This window comes from Melozone crissalis, unplaced genomic scaffold (assembly GCF_028551555.1).
Source record: "Melozone crissalis strain CALT ecotype California unplaced genomic scaffold, PUWL_Pcris_2 ptg000002l_1, whole genome shotgun sequence".
NCBI classification, from domain to species: domain Eukaryota; kingdom Metazoa; phylum Chordata; class Aves; order Passeriformes; family Passerellidae; genus Melozone; species Melozone crissalis.
In genome coordinates this window covers 19,280,001-19,302,160 of record NW_026535780.1, presented here as the reverse complement: position 1 = coordinate 19,302,160, position 22,160 = coordinate 19,280,001, and the positions used below count along the sequence as shown (strand labels likewise).

General features: G+C 38.3%; 1 protein-coding gene across 3 annotated transcripts in view; it reads left to right on the top strand.

Annotated features, from left to right (window-relative positions):
• The window catches only part of RUNX1T1 (RUNX1 partner transcriptional co-repressor 1), a 114,897-nt gene that overhangs the window by 87,931 nt on the left and 4,806 nt on the right, over positions 1–22,160 (top strand). For all 3 annotated transcript variants that reach the window (XM_054277431.1, XM_054277347.1, XM_054277483.1), the window contains 2 exons: positions 7,090–7,158; positions 13,126–13,316. In XM_054277431.1, coding sequence (XP_054133406.1) covers positions 7,090–7,158; positions 13,126–13,316 — 260 coding nt within the window. The remainder of the gene's footprint in view (positions 1–7,089; positions 7,159–13,125; positions 13,317–22,160) is intronic.

Below are 22,160 nucleotides of genomic sequence, written 5' to 3'. Positions count from 1 at the left end.
TACTAGTATTTTGGCCTTTTTCTGCCCCATCTCCTCACTTTCATGGCAGATATGATGCAACAACATCAATGATACCTTTTTATTTTTCTTGTTCTTTTGAAAATGTCAGGAGACTATTAGACAAGCTTGCTTGTCTAATATTGCCTTATAAAAAAATAAATTGTCTGTATCCAATGCCATCTACTCAAAATCATCATAAATTCTGTTCATTACTAGAATTCCAGAATAGAATCAGTAGAATGTGTGTTATTTTGCAACTATATTTTAACTGTGTTTTCCTTTTGCCTTTAAGAATAACTTACCAAGTCAAAAATTTATTTAATTGCAAATAGAAAAACAGAAAAAAAATCTAATCCCATCTCCATCATTCTCTTAGTAAATTTCTAGAGTTACTACTGTAATATTTGGTGCCTCTTGATAACAAACAAATCTTTTTTGTGTGAATGTCAAATTACTTGAGTCAATAGCTCTATAAATGTGCTCCAATCAGTGGGAGGAAGGGTTATGGAAATGCTTCCATAGTTCACTAATAAGTCTAGTCCCTAGAGGAGCCCTTCTCAGAAAGTATTCAGGTAATGGCTTGTATGAACAGTGCTAAATGTAATGTAAAGGAAGACTCATAAATACGGCATCTGAAATGTCAATCACGTTTGCAACTTCAGGAAGAACACTTGTGAATAGATCTAAAGCAGTGGCTCACTTCTCTAGTGAAGCTGTGATGCAAAAAGAGACAGGCCATGCTGCTTGTGTACTTAGTAGGTAGAAAAAATGAACATTCTCTAATGAAACTGGAACTCATGACATTCATCAAAACTTCATAGATAATATTACAATCCAAGAAAAATAGTCATCACCACAACAATAGGTACGTAAGATAAAAAGAAGATCAAGCATACAGTTAGATCCCTATATGAGCATTTGTTTGTGTATATGTCAAGATGAATTCTTGGAAACAGCAAAGTCTTCTGGCTTAAAAGATAGTTATACAGCACAGGCTTTGGCATTGGATACATCGGTCAGCTCTGCAGTACTGTGGGTACAAATGAACTGGTTGGAGTCCATTCAATTTTAACACGTCCACTTTGGTTATTTGGTTGAAAAAATACTTCTGAGACTCACAAACATGAAACTTGGATTGCTTCAATGTAGCATCCATATCAGTTGTAAATATTGGTTAGAAGTGCTTTTATGTCTGACATGACAGGGAGAAAATGCTTACTTTGGAGTCTATGGAAAGCTAATCCTTATATTTCCTCAAATCTGGTAGTAATCTAGTTAACAAAATGAAAATCCCTAACATTCAGAGGTATAACGAAACTAAAGCAGTGTCTGTGAGCCTTGAGATGGTTTAGGGCTTTTTTATTTTAGTTTTGAAGTGGGGGAAAAGGGATTGGAAAATTGCTCCAATATTTTAATTAAAGTACCACAGCATATAAATATTGGGGGGCTTTGCTACAGAGATTCTAAATATCAGTGAATTCCCTTTGTACCTTTTTTTGTTTTGTTTTGTTTTGTTTTTTTTTTCAACAAGGTAATCCAGCCTTTAAATCCATCCTGTCATCTCCGCTAGCAAAAGAGAAAAAAAAGGGGGCCATATGGCTACATTATCTGTGCCTTTGTTTCTTTTTCTTTACGATTCAAATATCATTCCTGAAGTGATAACTTCTCATTACAAACATGCCACAGTCTTCATAGATAGGTCTTGCTGAAAAACTCTGACCTGCGATCTAGTATGGATAATTGGAGTTGAAAAGTAATTGAAGAAAATTCTGATGGTCATTTTGAACCAGTAGACTTTTTTCCTGCCAAAGATTTTTCTGCTTCTTTTGATTTGACATCACTGTAAATCATGTTGAGCCTGGAAGTTTGCAATATCTGATCAATATTTTTCTGTTGCTATTTTTAATTAAAAATTAAATTAAATACTTGATAATTCATTTTAATTCAAAGCAATCCAATACACACATTAGCTATCTACAACAGGTTACAAGCTCCCATTATTCTCCAAGAATGTGCTGAAGGTAAGAGGGTCTTTTCAGTCCGAATAATACATGTTTATGAAAGTCTAAAAATGACTCAGACTTTACATATATTCACTTGATTAACTGTGATGGTCTATGAAGTGAATAATGCATCATCTGACTCCTCCATTTCTGCTGAAGAATTTCAGTACTACATACTGCAGCAGGACTGCAACTTTCATCCTAATAGTGAATAATTACCCATATCAGACACTGTATACTGAAATACACACAGTAGGATAAATTAAAGATGAGGGTTCTTCAGCATCATGGGTTATAAACAAGATCTATAACCATACTGAGTGCAGCTGTGGCTCTAGATAAGTGGAGCAGGCACACATCAGAAGGTCTGCAGCAGTGTTGATATTTTGTGTCTGTTGAATTTATCTGAATGGAAATCTTACAAAATAGAGTTTGAAATCTCCAGCTGAAGAGTGCAATACCTGCAGGATTTGCCTCAGGAAACCAGGATTCTCAGAAGTCTATGAATTTGTGAAAAACACATAGGTTACCCATTTATTAATACATTTCTAAATGTTAACCCTTTCAGACACTTTTTATTTTTTCTAAAGCTGTTCACCATCATGTTTTCAGTGTCAGCCAGAGCATTCCTGCCAACACGTATCTGTTCATGCTGTGATGATAAACCTGTTCCTTTGCCATTTGCAGATAATCAGCAGTGCTGTGATATGCATGATATTCTCAACATGAGCAAACCATAATGCTGTGAATACCACAGTAACATTTATAACTTGTAATTCTAGCATATAAAGCCTCTGTGATACTGGTCACTGATGACATTAAATATTGTTCTTAATCCACTCTCTGCATGGGAGGCTTGGGCTCGATTGTGGCTTAGTGAACTGCATGCTGTTAGTAGGGCTCCAGCTGCAGAAACATTGCATGTGTGTGTTCTCAGTGCTCAGCTCTGACATGGCCTCTGCTTGAGGATGATTCAGTAATACTGTACCTATGTGGCTTTTCTTTTCTTTTACAATGAGAAAACAACAACTATATTTTTAACACAATTTCAAGGGGTGTTGCAATAGCCAGAAAAATGTATTAGAGAGCAAAGAAGGGCAAAGATGTACTTAAAAATACTGGGAACACTTGCCCCCCAGCCAGGTTTGCAAGGTAGTCTCATCAGTAATACCCACCTTCAGATCTCTATTTTTCATTATGTGGAACTGGCACATTTTTGAACTTGACTCTTACAAACCAGGCAGTGAATATTTTATATTTGTTGCTCTGAGAATTTTTCTGGTTTGTTTTGTGTGCCACTAATGGTGTTACATTTATTATAGGACAGAATGAAGCAGAACTTGCATTTGAACTATGGAAACCACATAAATACATAAAAAGGCATATATATTTAATCTGTTCATGGCTGCTTATATGTAGCTTTTATTATTTTTGACCCTCAATATTCAGTACAGCATGCAGGGTATTATTATCACTGCCAGTATTTTCCTGAATGCAGTAAATTGTATAAGATCATCAAAACATGAGCTGTTCATTCCATTTCTTAATACTTTGTGTTATACACTTGCATGTCAGTGTCCCATGCAAAAACCCTCAATTCTTTTGTTTTGCCAACTTACCTTCTGTCCTTCTTTCCAAATGTGAATTAGGCTCTTTGAGATTACTGAACAATTCTCTTCTTTCTAAGTCTTTCTATTCTGTTTTCTTGAGTTTGAGCCTTATGATCACATAAGACTTCATATAATTTATTTGGTTCTAGCTTTTCATCTCAGTTTCAATTTGCAGATCCATATTTATGGCTGCTCTTACAACTCTCCACATCTCTGCACGTCACTCTCTTTCAGCACCTTTTCTCTTTATCTTAAAGCCATCAAAAATTTTCATTCTAATGTGGGAGCTGAAACCAGTGCAATTTTTTTTATTTTCTTCATGTGTATTCTCCCACTCCAACAACTTTTTTACTATTTCACAAATTTATTTCACATTACAATAGAAAACTCCCATACCATTTTTGATATCAAAAGTCTCTTTTGTTTTTACCTCATTTAAACACTTACAGACAAGTACAGACTATTCTCATTTACATATATGCTTTTTATTTTCCTTGTTCATCTTTTTCCTTTGGTTCAGTAGGAACTGTACTAATTAGCAACACATGCTTTCATGCCTTGCCATGAATTTCAAGTAAATTCAGTAGTGTACATACTGTTGTTCTGCATAATGGTACTGTTGCATTTTCACCATTAACAAACCTTTGTTATAATGTCTGACATGTAAAGCTTTTCCAATATCCTTTTCTGAATGATCTGCCTTGTCACTTCAGATTATTCTTATTGTTGTCTGATTTCATTCAGTTTCATTCTAGGCAGCATTTACTTTGACTTCTAGGTGCACAGTTAGTTATTTAATATTATGCATTGTCCTCATTATGGCTTTTTGCAGTTGCTTCTACATTTAGTATTATAGGGACTTCACTCAGCTGTGTTAATCTTGGTTTGAGATTGCTAGATATCCAAGTTAAGATCTTTTGTGCTTCAGTTTTAATGAGCAATTTTTGTGATACTTAAACTGAAGGACTCCTTACCTTAAAAACACTAATATGTAAAATTTATATCCTCTGGTCATTTCCTGTAGTTTAGCCTTAGAAAGAAGATTGTTTTCACAGACTCATCACCACTGCCTAAACAATAGACATCTTACTAAAATTTTTCTGGCTTGGAAAATATGGTTTTTATTATCTTCATAAGTGCTTCTTGTCTTTTTTGTGCACCATTCCAAACTATGGGAAAGTCTCTCATAAGCTCTTGATTTAAGTCTTCTTGCAGAGGATCTCATTCCTCATGTAAATAATTTGTGGGTGGAATAAGAGCTTGATTGATGTTTATGTTTTGGAAATTTTAACAATTATCTGGCAATCTGGTCATTTATGTCATTGAATTCCATTTTTGGAAAGTCATGTGTACTAAAAAACCGGTTCCACATCTCTCTGTCCTTTTTCTTTCTTTTCCTTTTTTTCTTCCCCCCTCCCCGCCACCCAAAACTAAGATCCATAGACTTAAATCAAGGTTATGCTCCCCTTACACTGGATGGCGCCTTAAATACCAGACAGGAAAACTCAATACAAAGCAAAGACATGAATGTCACAAACCCCTTGTTTTGCCACATTTGGAGCCTGGTTGAGTCTGTTCCTGCAGGTATTCCATGAAGAGCAAATAAGAGTGGTTTAATTTTTTGCCTTTATTTTTCTTGAGCCTTCACACAATATTTTCTGCTGTTGCCTCTGTCCCCCTAACAGAACTGGCACTGTGCCTGTAAGTCTAAAAGTTTTAAGGGGTGAAAACTGTACACAGGGCTATTCGTCATCTCCAGAATTGTGCAAGCCAGGCCATACTGAGAATTTTCCCATTTTTGGTATCAGGTCTGAAATCCTCTATCAAGTTGATTAAACCAATATAAATAGCTTTTTTGCAAAATCTACACACACACACACACACACACACACACACACACACAGAGTGTTACTATTTCATGCTTGAGAGCTGTGAAAGTCCGCCGACAAAAATCTATTTTAAATTGTTGTCCCATACTTCAGTGACAAACAGAAGAGCTGGGTAAATCCACTCAGCTGCCTGTCAGATGGGAAGATGTACTCCCAGTCATTGTCTGTAGATTTTCATGCTAGAAACTACATCTGTGAAACAGTGCACAGGAATTCCCTACTCTCTGTTGAAAAAGCTCCTGTCATTTCCACCTTTATTAGCTGCCTGCAATACTGTCATCTTTTAAAAGCATTTAAGTTTATGTGGGCTGCTGTATGTAAATATGGATACATGTAGTGGTATAAGAAATTATTTGCAAACCCTGATGTTTCACTTTTTCTTAAAAATATTGCTTTTTGACCAAGTTAGTGAATAAAAGCTCCTAGATAGAAAACTGAATACATTTCATCAAAATTAGTATTCCAAGAATGGCAGGTATATTCTTGCTGTATTTCAAGCCCAGACATCAAACTTCTAGCAGCATCTCCAAAAACATTCAAACCTGTCTGTAATGTAACAAATCAAGTTATTTTCTTTAGGCAATTGAATTCTGGCACACTGGCAATAGTAATCATGGCAGCGAACTTAGTTTTATGTGTTTGGTTGTATTTTTTTCATTTTGTCCTCTATTACTTTGAATAATAGTTAATCAGTTTTTAAATTGCATTTGAAAGGAGCAATTTCAATTTCATCTGCTGAGGATCTCTATGCTAAATTTCAGACCAAAGTGAATTTTCTTTTTGTATCGTCTGATCTTAGCTCTTTGAAGTCCCTGTGAAAGGGATCTTTCTGATTTCAAAACTCTTAGGCCCAGGCCTAAAGGTTAAACCTTAAAAAAAAAAAAAAGAGGAGAAGGGGAAAGAGCTGTCAACGTGTGATTGAAATATATGGGTGAATTACGAGCTTCAGCTCCAGTGAGGTTGTTTGGCAGCTTGTATTTAGGGTCTTAACCTAAAGTTAAAGGTTCTGTTTTTCAAACTCTTGCAGCTACAGTTGCCACCATGGGCTCAGATGTAGGAAAGCGCAGCTCTGAACTTAGAGAAACACCCCTTTGCTTTTCTGTGGACAACTTATTTGATCACTGGAATGACATCTTGACTTTTATCTGCACTCATAAGTGCTCATTATTTTGCACACAGCAGAAGTGCCAGACCTGCACTGTTGCCCTTTCTTTTTCCTTTTCATAAATACAATGAGAAAGGACAAAGCATGTCACTCCCTCAGTTTGTCTTGCAAAGCCTCCCTTAAAAGTGTGGATACTGTCATACAGAGTTGACTCAAAACACTGTAAAATAAAAATAAAATTAACATCTTCACTTGGCTTAAGATGAGACATTCAAATTGTAAGAACTGATCTGATCTACGGGACATTCATGAGCTACGGCCGTGGCATCCGCTTTGTTTTGAGGAGAGAAAAGCTTCACTTGATTTCTTTGTCTGAGCTGTAATTAAAGAGAAAAGGTATTTTTCTCTAAGCCTTGTTCTCAACAAGCCAGCATTGCTTATGATGCTCTTTCTTTTTCCCTGTTCACCCCCTCCTCCTGCAGAATCTCATCGGGAATTCCTTCACAGGCCTGCGTCTGGATACGTGCCAGAGGAGATCTGGAAGAAAGCTGGTAAGAACTGTTTAAAAACACCAGCTTAGTCGTCTGGCAGCTGTGTGCAGTTGTTAATGCACTGATGTGAGGAATTGGGAGGCGGGGGAAGGGCTTACTAGTAACAAGAAGAAATTGTGTTTAATAATCTTAAACTGGAACTGATCGGGACATTAAATAATTTTATAATAGAATCATCTGCTGCTATAGTTAGGGGAAATATCAGTACTTCCAATGTGGACCCCTATTTTCAGGGCTTCTAATGATTTCAGGATGAAACTTGATATGTTAAAAGTTTGTCTGTTAGCAATTTAAAAAAAAAAAAGAGGTTAGTATGGGTGAGTTTTTTAAGCTTCAGGGTTCTTACCTAGTTAAAGTAAGAATTCCCAAAGGAGGGGAAAAAACCCAAGTACACCTGTTAATAAAAAAGACTTCAACTATGCAAAGTAACCATTCTTAATTTAAAAAAGATTTTGTGCCTGTCAGCCCCCAGTGAAGCCTGTGCTCATAAACCTGCAGAGTGTGCAATGAAGTCAGCAAGTTCACATCTCTGCAGCTGCTCTGGCTGTGTGCAGGGCATTGACAGCATCTTCCTGTGCCTGAAAAGCACCCTGGGCAGACCTTGTGGTTGTGCAAAGTTTTCTTAACTCTGAAACTCTGCCTGAGCACAGGAGTTTGCTGGCAAGAATCCCACTCTGGTGCTGCAGCTGAACCTTTGCTCTTGTGACACTGACATCAGAGCTTCCTTGTTTTCAGAGGGGCCAGGAGGCAGCTCTTAAACTCCTTCGAGATAGTCGAGGAGCTATTTATACACCCAAACATGCCCCCCTGCTTTTGAACACCTGTATAACCATGAAGTCTGCAGCAGCTGTCTGAGCAGCAGTCAATGATTAAATGGCAAATATGCGGCAGTGTTGATGCTTTCTGATCAAATCTCCTGTAAATGCTTGCTGCTTTCCAATGTATTTTAAGCTAGATACACACCATACAGGTAAAAAATGTTATGCTGTTATCTTGTTGCATCAGACAAGAAGTTGTGTTTTGTGTATAATGTGGGTTTATCATGTAAAGTCTACATTTTTCAATATGTTAATGTTTTAAAAACTATTGTATTTTCTGTGAAAAATGGCAAAACTTTGTACATGTTCTTGGTTTTGTCCAAGAAAAGTGTAGCCTTTGTAATTCAGTGCCCAAGAATATTTTCATATTGTCATATTTATGTTAACATTTTAAATGAAAAATACGAAAAAAAAAAATTGCAATCCCAGGAAATCTCACTATGAGGAGCATTATTTTGTTAAATTTCGAAAACTTCAGTCCTCTTGCAAAATCTACGGTTTGATGTCATTTGGCATCAGGTAATTTATGACTCGTGGATTCAATACATTAGAAGAAAAAGATTTCTTCATAATTAACACAAGTTAGTAGAAGATTTTGGCTTGAGTTATGAAGTTGGATGTCCATTCACACTGCACATATTCGTGAATGGTAGTGTACAGGTCCTGTGATGTCATCTTGTGAACATCTATGTCATCAGTTCCTTTGAAACAAAGTTTTTCCTTTGGTCCTATTTCCAGTCTCTTATTTTCAGGCTGATGTGGGTTTAAATCAAGTGATTGTGCCTGTGAGTTGGAGAATAAAAGAAGTGTGACTCTGCAGGATGCATACCTATATCTATTACTACATCTAATCAAACATTAGAAAGCATACTGCTTTCATAAACCATGGTCTGCATTTTTAGGAGGGTGTCCACAGTTTCATGATGAAGGCAGTAAAGGTGCAATTCGGCTCTCTGAGAATAGGCCTCTGATGCCATTTGAGATGCTACATAGTTTCCTGACTGGGCAGCAACTCCCAGTCTAGAAGACTACAAATCCCTCACAGGTTATTTCTTTTGGTTCAGTGTGGCTCTCTTCTTGTGTCAAATGTCTGTAAACACCAATGTGCCGAGAGCTGAATCAAGTATGAAATTCTGTTTGGAATGCAGAATCCATTACACTGAAAAAATGTGGCATAAAAACAGCATGTGGAGAAGGGATTCACCTTTAACTTTTGGAGATTGGTAGACTCCAGTGTAATTCTTGAAAGTATACCAAGTTAGGCATGTGCTTTTGTGGCTGCTGGACATATTATGCAGTACCTCATGGGTTAAAGCCAGGTAAGCCCACTTCAGTTTCATACACCTGAAGAAAATGGTCATCAGTGCCCTGATTCACCTCATTGAATTATGGACATTTATGGTTGAAGTGTTCAGGAAAAGTTCTTGGTGTTCCTCAGTAGCTGAGAGAGATGCAAGCAGGTAATGAGGATCAGTCAGATCACAGGTTGGATGACTTTCTCTTAGGGAGTACAAACTTCCCTTTATTAAATACAGAGAGGATCACAGGCCCATTGTGGGCGGCTGCAGTAGCTTCTTCTGTGTCATGTAGAAACTGTCTCCATGCCATCCCTGTCACTTAGCCAGGACCAATGCCCATGGCAGCCCAGCTGAAAACTCTGGAGTTACAGAAGAGGAATGAAATGTCCGTCCTTTGTCTCTACAAGGGCAATAAGGGTCCTGCGCCTTGTACAGAGGTAGTCCTGAGACAGATGATGCATATTGGGATATAATGCTGAGATAACTCTTTGTCACCAGCTGCCAATGGCCACCCTTACCAGGGTCAGCCTGAGAGTGAGATGATGCAAAATGCTGGGGTGGCACAGGACTGCATATCTGCCCACCACCTTTCTTTTCTCATCATGTGGACAAATGTGTTGATGAGGTGAGGGAGGTGACCAGGAGCTGGCTGGTGAATAATCATTTTGGGTGAAAGATAAGTACCTCTCTTAAGTCTGCTCCAAGGACTTCAGACCATGCTGAGTAATGCCTATTCCACACAAGCTGTTTGGTTCCTGGAGCTTCTCTTGTGTGTTAATGCTGCTCAAAGGGGTGGGAGATGTCAGTTGCATTCCTAAAATGACAGTGAACTTGTGCCAAGAATGCTTAGGCACAGGATGCAGTACAGGGATCTTCAGTACTTGGTTTTAAAAACTTGCAGATTTCTGCTCTCTGATACTGGAATCTAATAACTTCCTTTTCTGGAAGGACAGGGAAAGGAAGGGTGCTGGTCTTTCTTGGTCTTCATAGCTCAATATTGTCAAGGGAAATAAAAATCTCCTTCGCCATCACCTATATCACAAACATATCTTAAACTATGAAGCTTGGCTATAAAATATCCATGCCTATTAATATTCCATGCCCATAAAATATCAGTAGTATTTAGTTTGAGAAGCTGTAAAGAAGATCAATGATAGAAAATTTTGTCTATTTTTTTATGTGTTCATGAGTTTGTAATATATTGAAATAATGATGGTGCATTGTGACCTGACACATTTTGACTTATTTATTTTCACACTTAGTATAGCACAATGCAAATTCTGTCATCAAAGTTAATGGAAATATTAAAATCCAATCCATAGTTTAAGCCAGTCAAAAAATATCAGTCAGGCATATGGCCTCCTAAGCACTTTCAGGCATCTTCATGCAAGAGCATGCAAGAAGTGTTGCAAAAAACTTATGCAATATAGAAGATATGATATAATTTTCAGTTTCTATATTTGGACTGAAAAGTAGATTGTCTGGGATGAAAAACTGCAATTAGAAGTCCATGTAAAAATGTTGGAGCATTTTGCTTCTGTTTATTATAAGAAACTGGCATTTCTAACCACTGCAAACACCTAACTGCAAAACTAAATTTATATGATGTAACAAAAGTGCATCATGTCATTCAAAAATCATTTCTATTAGTAGCAGATATCAGCAAGAACACAGATTTTCTTTAAGAAATCCACTTTGTCAGTAACTGCAGTTCATAGACACGAAACGCCTGTATTTAAGTTGCCTCATTTTTCTGAAAATGGTAATAAAATTGCATCTGTATGTTTGCCTGTGTATATTTCTTTTCTCACGATCAGTGAATGGTTACAGTTGGTAATAAATATTCAAGCACCTTGCAAATGTCCTACCAATTCCCTTTGCTGATCTCCGTGTGCCTGTGGGACTAGAATAGGAATGCATAATTTAAATATAAATTGCCTGATTTGCATATACAATTAGACTAGCTGTAGCTTTGATCGTAAGCAAAAATTATTGTCCTGTATTGCCACTTAGATAGAATTTTAATTCACCTTGAATATTCAAAGGAAATTAAGCCTTGGCTGTATGGTTGAAGGGTATGATTTTTTCCTCTCCTGAGGCTTTCCCTAAACAACATTTATGGTAGGGTAATATAAGGGCATATTTTCAGCCTCATAAAAAAAAAGGCATAAGTTTTATTTCTAAATCCCACCCCACCCGCTTGAAAACTTGAGTTGAAACATCTCTTGCAGATATGCACACATGTAACATGCACACATATTCCTCAAGAGAGCTCTTCTTTCATCTTAGTTCAGTTTTAGTCAATACAAAGCTAAAGTTAAGACTTTATTGTAATTTGCTTAATAACTGAAAATGGAGACTTCATGTAGACATTATTTTTTAAATAACGTGCAGAGCTATCAGATGTAACTCAGGAGAGTGACTGAGTACCTGTACATCAGATTTATGTCTGCATGTTTGTGCACACAAATACATGGGCTAAATACTAAAACTCAAACACATACCACCATTTCTAATACTTAGATTTTAATCTACAGTAAAACATTTTTAATAGAAATCTGTGGCTTTAATTAAACAGAACATTTAATTAAGGTGGGTTTTAAGTGCGTGAAACAATTAAGTGCAAACACTTGAATGAAACATGTCATAATTAGTTTTAATAGAGTGTTAATTGGTACTAGGTTTGCCAAGTTAATAATTACCGCTTATTAAATTTTCAATTAATCATTGTCATTTTGCTTTGAATAAAGATGAAAATTAGATAAACTAATTCAGGGGGAGGATGGTTTCCTTGTTAATTAGAGCAGTTAATTAAAAAAAAAAAAAGAAATTACTTGTTTTAGTTGTCAATTAAAAGACCGTTCATTAGTAAAATCTTTGCACTCTTCCTGCATCAAAAGCCAAATAACTAATTTGAGACAATCCATGTTTTCTGGAATAAAAGATATGACACTAGTATGTACCAAAGAAAGGACTCATGCTACCATGGTTGTTTTACAAGAAGCATGAAGGTTTAAGTTTAATGAAGCAGGGTGCCCCTGCTCAGTGTTAATTATGCTCCATAGTCTTGCTGGGCAGGGTGTGCTCAAGAGCTCAGAAGAGCCAGGAAGTCAAGTCTTCAAGTATAAACATAGATTTGAAAGACAGATCAGGAGGTCAAATGAATGTTAATAAGCAAATTTTTTTTTCTCATAAAACAGTATGTCCAAGAAAAGATACTAGACCAGTGATTTGAATTTGTAAAGTAAACTCTTGGGATTTTTAATTTCATGTATTTATGTTTTAAAATACGGGGAAAAAAGTTTTTAAAGACCATAAATCCTGTCTTAATTTTCCCAAGCTTAAAAATACATTTTTTAAAAAGTCTGTAATATGTCTTCAATAATAGTTGTCAAGTATATGCATATATCTGCTGTGCTGCAAAACTGATTTTCAGTGTTCAAAAAGATGGCAAATAAAATGGACCAGGGATCTGAAATTATGGTACCTAAAGAAGTACTGCCTGAGAATGAAAATAGCAAGAATCATTATCAGTGGTAGAGAATTTGATGATGGGGAAGAACAGAAGCACCTCAGTACTTCTTGAGGATGCTTGAGGAACCAGGTTCCTCTGTGTCCTACTCAGAATGACGACTGTGGTTATAATTGAAAGTAATCTCAACATAATGATAACAACAGCGGTGCATTTCCCACCTTGGGCCCAGGAAGGCGTGTCCTGATGTGCTGTGCTGATGCGGGTTCTGTGTCCAGATGTGCTGTGCTGACATGGGTTCTATGTCCAGATGTGCTGTGTGACACGGGTTCTGTGTCCAGATGTGCCCTGCTGACGCGGGTTTCTCCCTGCTTTGCAGAGGAAGCTGTCAATGAGGTGAAGCGCCAGGCGATGGCCGAGCTGCAGAAGGCGGTGTCGGAGGCGGAGCGGAAGGCTCATGACATGATCACTTCGGAGAGGGCCAAGATGGAGCGCACTGTTGCCGAAGCCAAGCGCCAGGCGGCAGAGGACGCCCTGGCTGTCATCAACCAGCAGGAGGATTCAAGTGAGGTAAGGACATTGCTGGGCAGGTGTCACCTCTGCCTGCAAACCATTGGTGTGTCTGAGCTGGCTTTAATCTGTGTGGCACAGGGCATCAGAGCCCACTATTAACTCTTTGCACAGCTATTCTGGATGTGTATGTCAGGCATACACCAAGTTCCAAATTCTCTCGGCTATGTTGTAATCTGAGCCCAAAATAGCTAGTGAATTTGAGCTCCATTCTCGGCTTTTAACTGCTGCTCAGGGTTACATATAATGTTCTAATTTGACTTTTTGTCGGAACCCAGGAAATTCCTTTGGCTGCCCTGGAGGACTCGAGACCCTGTCAGGGGGCTCGGAGACCTTGGCACAGAGCCCAAGACCCTTGTGCCTTTGATTAAGCCCTTGGAAAAAACAATTACCAACCTTATATGAAGAATTACAAGCCATGAAAATTTAGGTAGAATGATAGTGAATTTATCACGGGGTGAAAAATAGATTTTTTGGAGGTTTTAGAATGGGGGTTCAGGGAGCAAGATGGAGGAATCTGGACATGTCCAGCCTTTCTCCTTCTTCTTGGCCTCCATCTTCTGCTGTGATGTTGGCGCTTTTAGATTTGTTTAGAGTAGAAGCTCACTGTCTAACATAGGTGATAGGTATTGCAAAGTAATTGTAAACATTGTACACATAGTTTTTAGTATAAAAAGATAACACCGCCCCGGAGCACGCAGAGTGCCTCTGATTGTCCTGCTGAGCAGACCTCGGCAGCCCAGGAGAAAGAATTTTATAGATAAGATACAATAAACAACCTTGAGACCGAGAAACAAAGAGTTCTGACTCCTTCTTCAACCACTGGGCTGGGAAAAGAGACTTTCTAATGTATCTTGGGGTCACTCTGACCAGCAAAAGTCCCGAGAACTTTTCAGTAGCTTCTATTTAAAGCTCTTCAAACAACCATACTGAATAGATAAAAAGATGCTCAGTGGAAAACATCTGACACTGAAATCTAATTTAAACAAAGAAATTATTCATAATAGAGATTGTAGAGCAAGGTGGCTAAAAACTTGTCTGGGAAAAGTGTTGGATGCAGAAGCGATTAGCAAAAGATGATGGCTCCTGTAGGACAGAATGTGAATGTAAATTTGCAAGTGTTTCCTTATTTTGAATGTATTACTTTGGCTGCAGGGAATATTTCAGAGTTGAGGAATGGGCAAAGAGCATTTGTTAGAAGAAAAAATAGGCTGAGAGATCAAAGAGTAAAACAAGAATAACTATGTTAAGCCTTGATATACTTTCAGACCTGAGAGCGGAAACCTTGAATTGTTGTGATACAGGACATCTGACACCATGACTGTGTGGAAGCTGGAAGTGAAAGAGCAGTGTGTGTTTGACCAGTGCTGCAGCAGTCTAGATAGCAATTAAATTTTATGCTTGTTAAAAAAAAAAGAGTCCCAAGTTAAAACTGCTCTTAAAAACAGACATGGCAAGGAAATTTTATCAGTTGTATATAATCTCCATTTCTCAAGACCACTGAAATGAAAGAGCATTACCTTCATGAAGTATTTGTTGTTTGTATATTAACATCTTGACTGTAGCACACTTTTTAAATAACTTCTAAACATCACAGAGTTGGGGAAAAGAGTCGGTGACAGTCCCTGTTACATGGGGACCTACATGTATGCTCATGTCTAAACACTTTGCATGGGCTGGATGGGCAGTGTTGTAGAAGAGTCACTTAAGCTGAGAGATGCAGATGAGCTACCTTCAGCATGCTGAGAACACTGGCAGAAATCACCAGCACATAAGTCAGTGGCATGCTGCAGTATGCATCTGTAATTTGAGGGAGCGTAAGTTTTTAATTCATACCAGGCTTCTCTGGAGATGAAAGACCATTGTGGGATCACTGAATGCCCAGAGTTTCTCCTTAATGTGTAGCAGATGAATAACAAGGAGACAAAAGGAATTGATTTTCAGCATCTGAAAGTTTCTCAGGAAGAAAGGGACTAGGGGAAGTATATGTACCCTTTAAGTACTAGCTGTTCCATTGTAGACTAAATGAGACATAAATTCAATTTATTGGACTTTTCTATCTAAGATACTCAAGGACATTTTCCTGCACTGTTCGTAGAAAGGACATTTTTCTGACATAGCATCATTAAAGAGCTTTCATTTTGTATGTGTATATATACAAGAGATTCCTATTGTTAAAACCAAAATTACAAAGGTAAATACCTTTAGAGGAAACAGCAAATTAAATCTATTTAGTGAACTGATATAGCGTGAGCAGGACAGAGGAAGTACTTATGTGCCAGTACATACAGCCCATTTTTCCACAAACAAATGTGAATCCAAAGGAATGTGTAGACACTTTGTGTGCTGTGAATAACTTCTGAGCAGTTAAAGCTCTGGAAAAAGCCATGTAACAACATCTTTACTTCTGCAGCAGAACTGATTATAAGGTTTTTCACTTCTTGGGAACAGGACTTTGTGCAAACAATTCTTTTAATTGCATTCTAATGAAATGTGGCTGTTAAGGTTATAGATGTTCCCAGGGCTGTGTGTCCTCAGGGAGGTTACAAGCCTCCTGGACCTAGAAGTGAGGTCTAGTGTCCTGATCCTGCAACTTTCACCCTGTTTTGAGCCACAAGTTTTAGTAAGCCATCAGAGAGAAATCAAGTTTGGCAGTTTGTGTTTACAGGTGATTGATTAACTGTGAAGGGAGATGATGGCAATGCTTATTTGAGTCAGAGTTGTAAGAAGTTCCTCTTCAGCTTCTAATTCTGACAAACTCCAAATACTTAGGGCAATGCTTCTCACAGTTACCTGTTAAGTCAGGCTGGTTTGGATTCCTTTGAGGGTGACTTCTGTAAGAATGGGCTGGACTTTTCCTTCATCTTTGGGGACAGGAAATCAGTTTGCCACTGTTTGAAAAGTGTTTCTTCAGAGATGAGACTCTGTTTTTCAGGTTTGAGGAATAAAACTCCACATTTGTTTTGGTATTAATTATATCTTGGATCTCTCTGTAGACATTGCTCCTCACTTGTCTAGGTTTTAAGTCTGCATAAATTCTCTGTTTACAGCTTTCAGCAGAACACTTACAGCAGCGCAGATTCCTGTGCACCTAAGACACTGGAGTAAAATTTCTAGAGCTAGAATATTTCCAGTTTCAAATCTGAGACTGTTCCAGTGCAGCCCCTGAAGTCTTGCAGGTCCAGGGGGAGTGCTGAGCACCTCTCCTCATTCCTTACCCTTGTTGGGACATTGCTCTGATGCATGCAAGAAAGCTCACTATAGGCTGCTATGTAACCTCCATGCAGTTCCTGACAGACAATATTTCTCTCATGGGTGTCATTATTTCTTTTGGCTGTTGCAACTATGAATGGAGATGAGAATTTTATGCCAGATTTGTAATGTATCAGATACCATTTTCGACTAATATGGCTACTCCCTGTCTATTGGCAAGGTTTCTCCCTTGATTTGTTATTCAGTAAAATGCATCCTGGACCTAGCTGAGGCTTCTTGAAGCTGTTCTGGTGTGAGAATTTTGTGGTATGATTTTTAATGCAGTCTGCTGCAGTTCTCAAAGTGATGACTAGTACCAAGACTTGGGATTTTTGTGATTATTATAACGCAGCCTCCTAATCCAAGACCTTTCAGAGAACTTTCAGAGAACAAAGAAAAGTAGATCAGATTTTTTATATTTTTTGTTGGTGTTGCTGATTTCTTTGTTGGGTTGGGTTTTTCCCCTGGTTTTGCTTGGTTTTTTCGGTATTCTGTTTTGCTTTGTCTTTAACCCAAAAAAGTAGGATCCCTGAGTGCAAGATTGCCTTCAAGAAGAAAAGTGAAGTTGAGCATATTAAGATGATGAGATCAAAATTCCGAAATTAAGAGAACATGAGACAGTAAGAAGACTAATAGGAGAGGTGTAATACTCAGAAGCATCTTGACTTTTAAGAAGTGGTGTGCAAGATTTTGAGAATGACCACATTGCATAGCATAGGTAGAATTTTTGACTCTGACTTGAACTCCTTTGTTGAACTATTGTTCTTTACTTACCTTAGAGTTGTTCAGCATGGTTTAACTAGCACTCCCACTGCTGCAGTGTCCGTGCATTTACTTTCTAAACATTTTCATAGTTTCTGAACATAAGACCTTGCAACTGACCTGCTAATGTTCATGCTTTTCTGTTATTGAAATTGGTTGAGGACCAGCTGACTGAGCAGGCTGTGGCTGGAAAGCAAAAGGACCAGGACAAAGCCTACCTGTCAGCATGGCTGTTCTGAGCCACGAATTATTTCTTTACCAGTTCCTTACAGTTGCTTGACAAAAAATGACCCATTCATCAGTAGTTGGCTTGGCTAAGTATAGAAACATGTGTGAGCAGCCTACTCTGTAATGACTGCTGTGCTTGCTTTGGCTGCAATGTGCTGCTTTGCAAATCAATTTTAATAGTGAGGGTGAACAGTTTAGCAAAGAGCCTGACTGCCCAGATTGTAAGGGGGGGGGGGGGGGTAGGGGGGTGGGATCATCATGACATCTGACTTTCTGGTTTGGTATAAAATGCCACTGAAAAATCTGACACTCAGTGTTATCCCTCAGTTTTGAGTAAGCTGGGGGCTGGGGACAGGGAAGGAGCACAAATGTTTCAGTTCTCTCTACTTAAAGCAGATGCTGACATCTGCTCAGATAAAACAAGTATGTAACTGGTCCAACATTGCTTTTAGGAGATGTGTAATGTTAGGGCTTGTTTATATTGCAGTGGTTCATGTTATATGTGAAAATCACACCTGACATTTTAAAGACAGCTGGGTTCAATCTCTGCTGACCAATCCATTGAGACCAGGACCATGCCAGCAAACCTGACTCTGAGCATCAGATGGTATGGTTCAGGCAAGCCTGGTTTTCAGGCTGGTATTAAGTTTAATACCTATGTCAGCTAATGTTTAATTTTTTGGCAGAGCATCTCTTGGAAAGAAGCACATCATCCCCTGCAGTGGTGGGTAGTACAGAGGCATCAGAGCCATGTGTTCTGCACAGGATCAGCCAGATGTGATGTGAGCATTGGCACTACCCCAGACTGCTAAGCTAAGCCTGGCTCGCCAGCTTGCATGGCTCTTCTGTGGGCTGCTCTGCACCTCTGTTTGCAGGATTTAGCTACTCTCACTGACTTGAATGAAAGTTCATGTATTTCACTCAATAAACAGTGGCTTGGGCAAGCCTGGAGTGTTCCGTGATAGGTGTAACTTTACTAGAAACATCTAAAAGTTTGAATGTCATTTTGACACAGTGTGGGAATTTCCAAAGTACCAATATATTTCCCTTTCTAATGACTCTTGTATAAAATTCTCATAAACAACTTTGCTGGATTTTTACACTGCTATTCAGCAGCTCATACAGTTCTCATTTACGCCCCTGTGGTTTCAGTGCTTTCTAGATGTTCCTTCTCTTGTGGTTAGCAGTGGTGGAGTTTTGAATGTCATGGGTATTGCAGAACTGGGAAAAATCTGGGTTCTTCATACCAGTCGTGCTTCCTTTCATGGTAAACTGGGGAAATCCAGAATTTCTCAAAGATTACAGAACAAAGAGGTTTTTTTTATTTATTTAAGCAAGCTGTATGCTAAGTCTCAGTTGGAGTGTCAGAGGAAAGCAAATACTCAATTCTGGTTGAATATTTCAGAGATGAAAGCAACAGGATGGGCAAAATTACTGACAAGTGTATGTTTTGGTGCTGGAGAACACAGAAATGGAGACGTTTTGTTTTTAAGAATTTTGATGAGGCCAAACAGGAGTGTTCAAAGATGGAAGCTTAAATGCATGAGAATTGAGAGTTTGACCTAAGATAAGGCTCTGACCTAAGACTGATGTTCCTTGTCAGTTGAAAGAGGAGGATGAAATATGATCAGTGGCATAAATTTGGAGTGAGATTCCCATCTGGTGCAATTTAGCTCAATTTCATTGCATTAATGCATTTCCAAGGTAGCGAAGTTAAATTGAATTACATAGTCTGAGAATCTAGCTTTTGTATAACCTCACTTTTTCACAGGCAAATCAACACAGTGTTAAACTGCAGTCCAGTCCTTCTCATGGTTTTAGCTATGTGTGGAACTCTGCAGAGCATGAGCTGGAAGTGCAGTGTAGTAGATCACTACCTAAAGACAGAATATATAGACCAGCAGAGGCTTTGAGAGATTGGCCTCTCCCTTTTCCAATCCATGATCAACTCTAGCTGCACCATTCCCCCTGCTTTTCCTGTGCTTTAATGATGAGGATTCTCCAACATCTCAGGCACTTTGCTCCTGTTCTTAACAGAATTTTGATCCTGTTGCTTCTGCTAATCCTTGTAGAGATGGATGTAGACATTCACTGCAGTGATGTTTGGGTGCTACTGCCGCTTTTAGGCTACCATCTCATATTTAAGAGTCTGAGTTCATTCAGTTTCTTCTCACAGTTTATGTTTGTCTGACTTCTGATTAATCTGGTTGCCTTTCTTCAGGTTCTTTCAAAGTCCTGTTTGTCTTGCTTGATTTTCTGTATTTGAAGTGCATCATCTCAACCTTGATAGGCCTCCCAGCTGGATCTTGCCAGTGACAGGAGATAGTCTTAAATCAGGACTAAGGCAGTCGGTAGTTGTGGCCATATGCCCTTGTATGAAGATTGCCATCTTGTCACCAAGGTGACTCTGTGGCCATCTGTTGTCCAAGGTGCTGTGTACACACCTCAGCGAGGGTGCTCTGTTTTGCTGGTACCTGGTAGAGCATCCCAGGAAGGAAGATACCCTGAGTTCAATCCCACAGTGAGGTCAGGCTTTGTCTGTGATAGCTGCATCTGCTGGAAAGACACGACCAGCAGGGGTGTATGAAGCACAGCCCAGGCTATTAGCTGCCATCTCGAGCCTGGCTTTTCTTTGGTAGAATTTGGGGCTATCAGCCAGCACTGGGAACAGAAAGGATTTGTTTCCAAAGCTTGTGGTGCCCGAGCCTGGTCTTTGCTGCTCTTTTTCACTACTTGCACATGGGAAGGAGCAATGAATGGTCACAATGGCGAGGACTGTGTGGGACAGGGAGTTCTGCACACCAAATACAGCTGCTGTCTCAGTACAAGCTCCCTGTGATGTGTGTGTGTTTATGTTAATTTGCACTGTAGTAATTTTTAAACGCAATAAGTTGCTGCATAAATGTGATATGTAAAATTTATTTTGAAATTCTTGTATTTTATGTGGTTTTATTCCCGCAATTACACTAAAGCTGTAACGACCTGTTAAATTAGAAATAATATGTCCAATGAACAAAATCACATACCAAACAATGTAGGACACATTAAGTAATCATGTAAGGAGCCAGCTTAGTACTTTATCACTTCATTAAAATCTTGCACCTATGTATCACTTTTTATGTTCTGTACCATCTGATAGTTAACTGATGTCTACTTTAATAAGAAAGTTAAATCAATAATGTTAGAATTAAACTACTGACATCAGTACAGATCATGTGGTAAGATACTGAAATATTCTGTGGTGGATCTGGTCACATCTGGAGTCAGATCTCTATGTGCTCCTCAAAAAGGGAAGCAAAGGAAGGTTCTTCTGGCCTTTGAAACAGATACTTGAATAAGTTTGACACCCTCATAGTAATTCCCATTCAATTAAAGCATGAACTTCAATGCTGCAAACAGATCTGCACAAGGCAGGAATTCCTGCACCTGGGCATTTGCTGGCTGGTTTCAACATTATTCCACGTGGGAGGAAGGTGTCGTTTTGGAAAAGTCTACATGGGGATGTTTGTACACGTGCATTTGTTTTCAGATAGGGAAATAAAGGGAACTATGGACCAAACACATGGCTGGCAATTTATCTGGAAGCAAATAGCTGGGAGGTCAGCAGACATGTGGAAACTGTGCAAGTACAACTGGAGCAGGATTATACCATGTCTACTGATCACAATACAAGCAAGCATGAAGCTGTCAAAATGAAACTTTCATTAGTATGAAAGAAACAAAGAATTATAGTAATAAAGAAATAGAATATATAGTAAAGAATATAAAATAAATAAAATATAGATACATATAAAATACAAAAATATAAATATATTAATATAATATAAAATAAATAAATTTTATAATAAGGAAATATTAGTATAGCAAAAGAAGGAGAATCCAGGTACATCACATTTCGTTATCTTTCTTGTTAGCAGAATGAAATGCTAATACAAAATGCTAATGCAAAAATATCAGGTCATTTGGATGTATGCATAAATATGTCTGTGTGCATACATGTCCATGTAGAGTGGTCAAAGTTACTGACAGTTATTTTTCATTGTGAAGATAAAGGCTGTTTAAAGAAAAGGTGTTTGCAAATAGCATAGATATTCTTTTCCAAAGGTGAATTTACCTCTTTGGCGCTGGAGAGAATGCGAGCAAATGAACCTGAAACAATGACTACTGAATCAAAACCAGGTGATGCCTGGTTCAGACAAGGAGTCTGAATTCCTGACATTTAACTACCAGAAACATCTGTTTCTGTGTGTTGGTAATTCCACCTTTTTTTTAAAGTGTTTTTAAAGATGGGAACAATTTTATGAATTAAAAAATAAAAAGTCCCCAACACATGTATCTGTAATTACCTGGTTTAGTCTGTGTGTTTAATCAGTATGAATTGAGAATGCTGTGTACCTTTGATTTCAATGTCAAAGAACAATTGGGCACAGGACAGCCATTCTTGCCACATTTGCTAATATATACCTATGCAAAAAAAACCCCAAAAACCAAGCAACCAACCCTCCAAAACAGTGAAAACCAGCAAAAAGAGGGAACATGGAACTAACGCAGGAATGTTTTCTAAAGCCACTTGATACTGATTAAAAGTCTAATTTCCGCAAA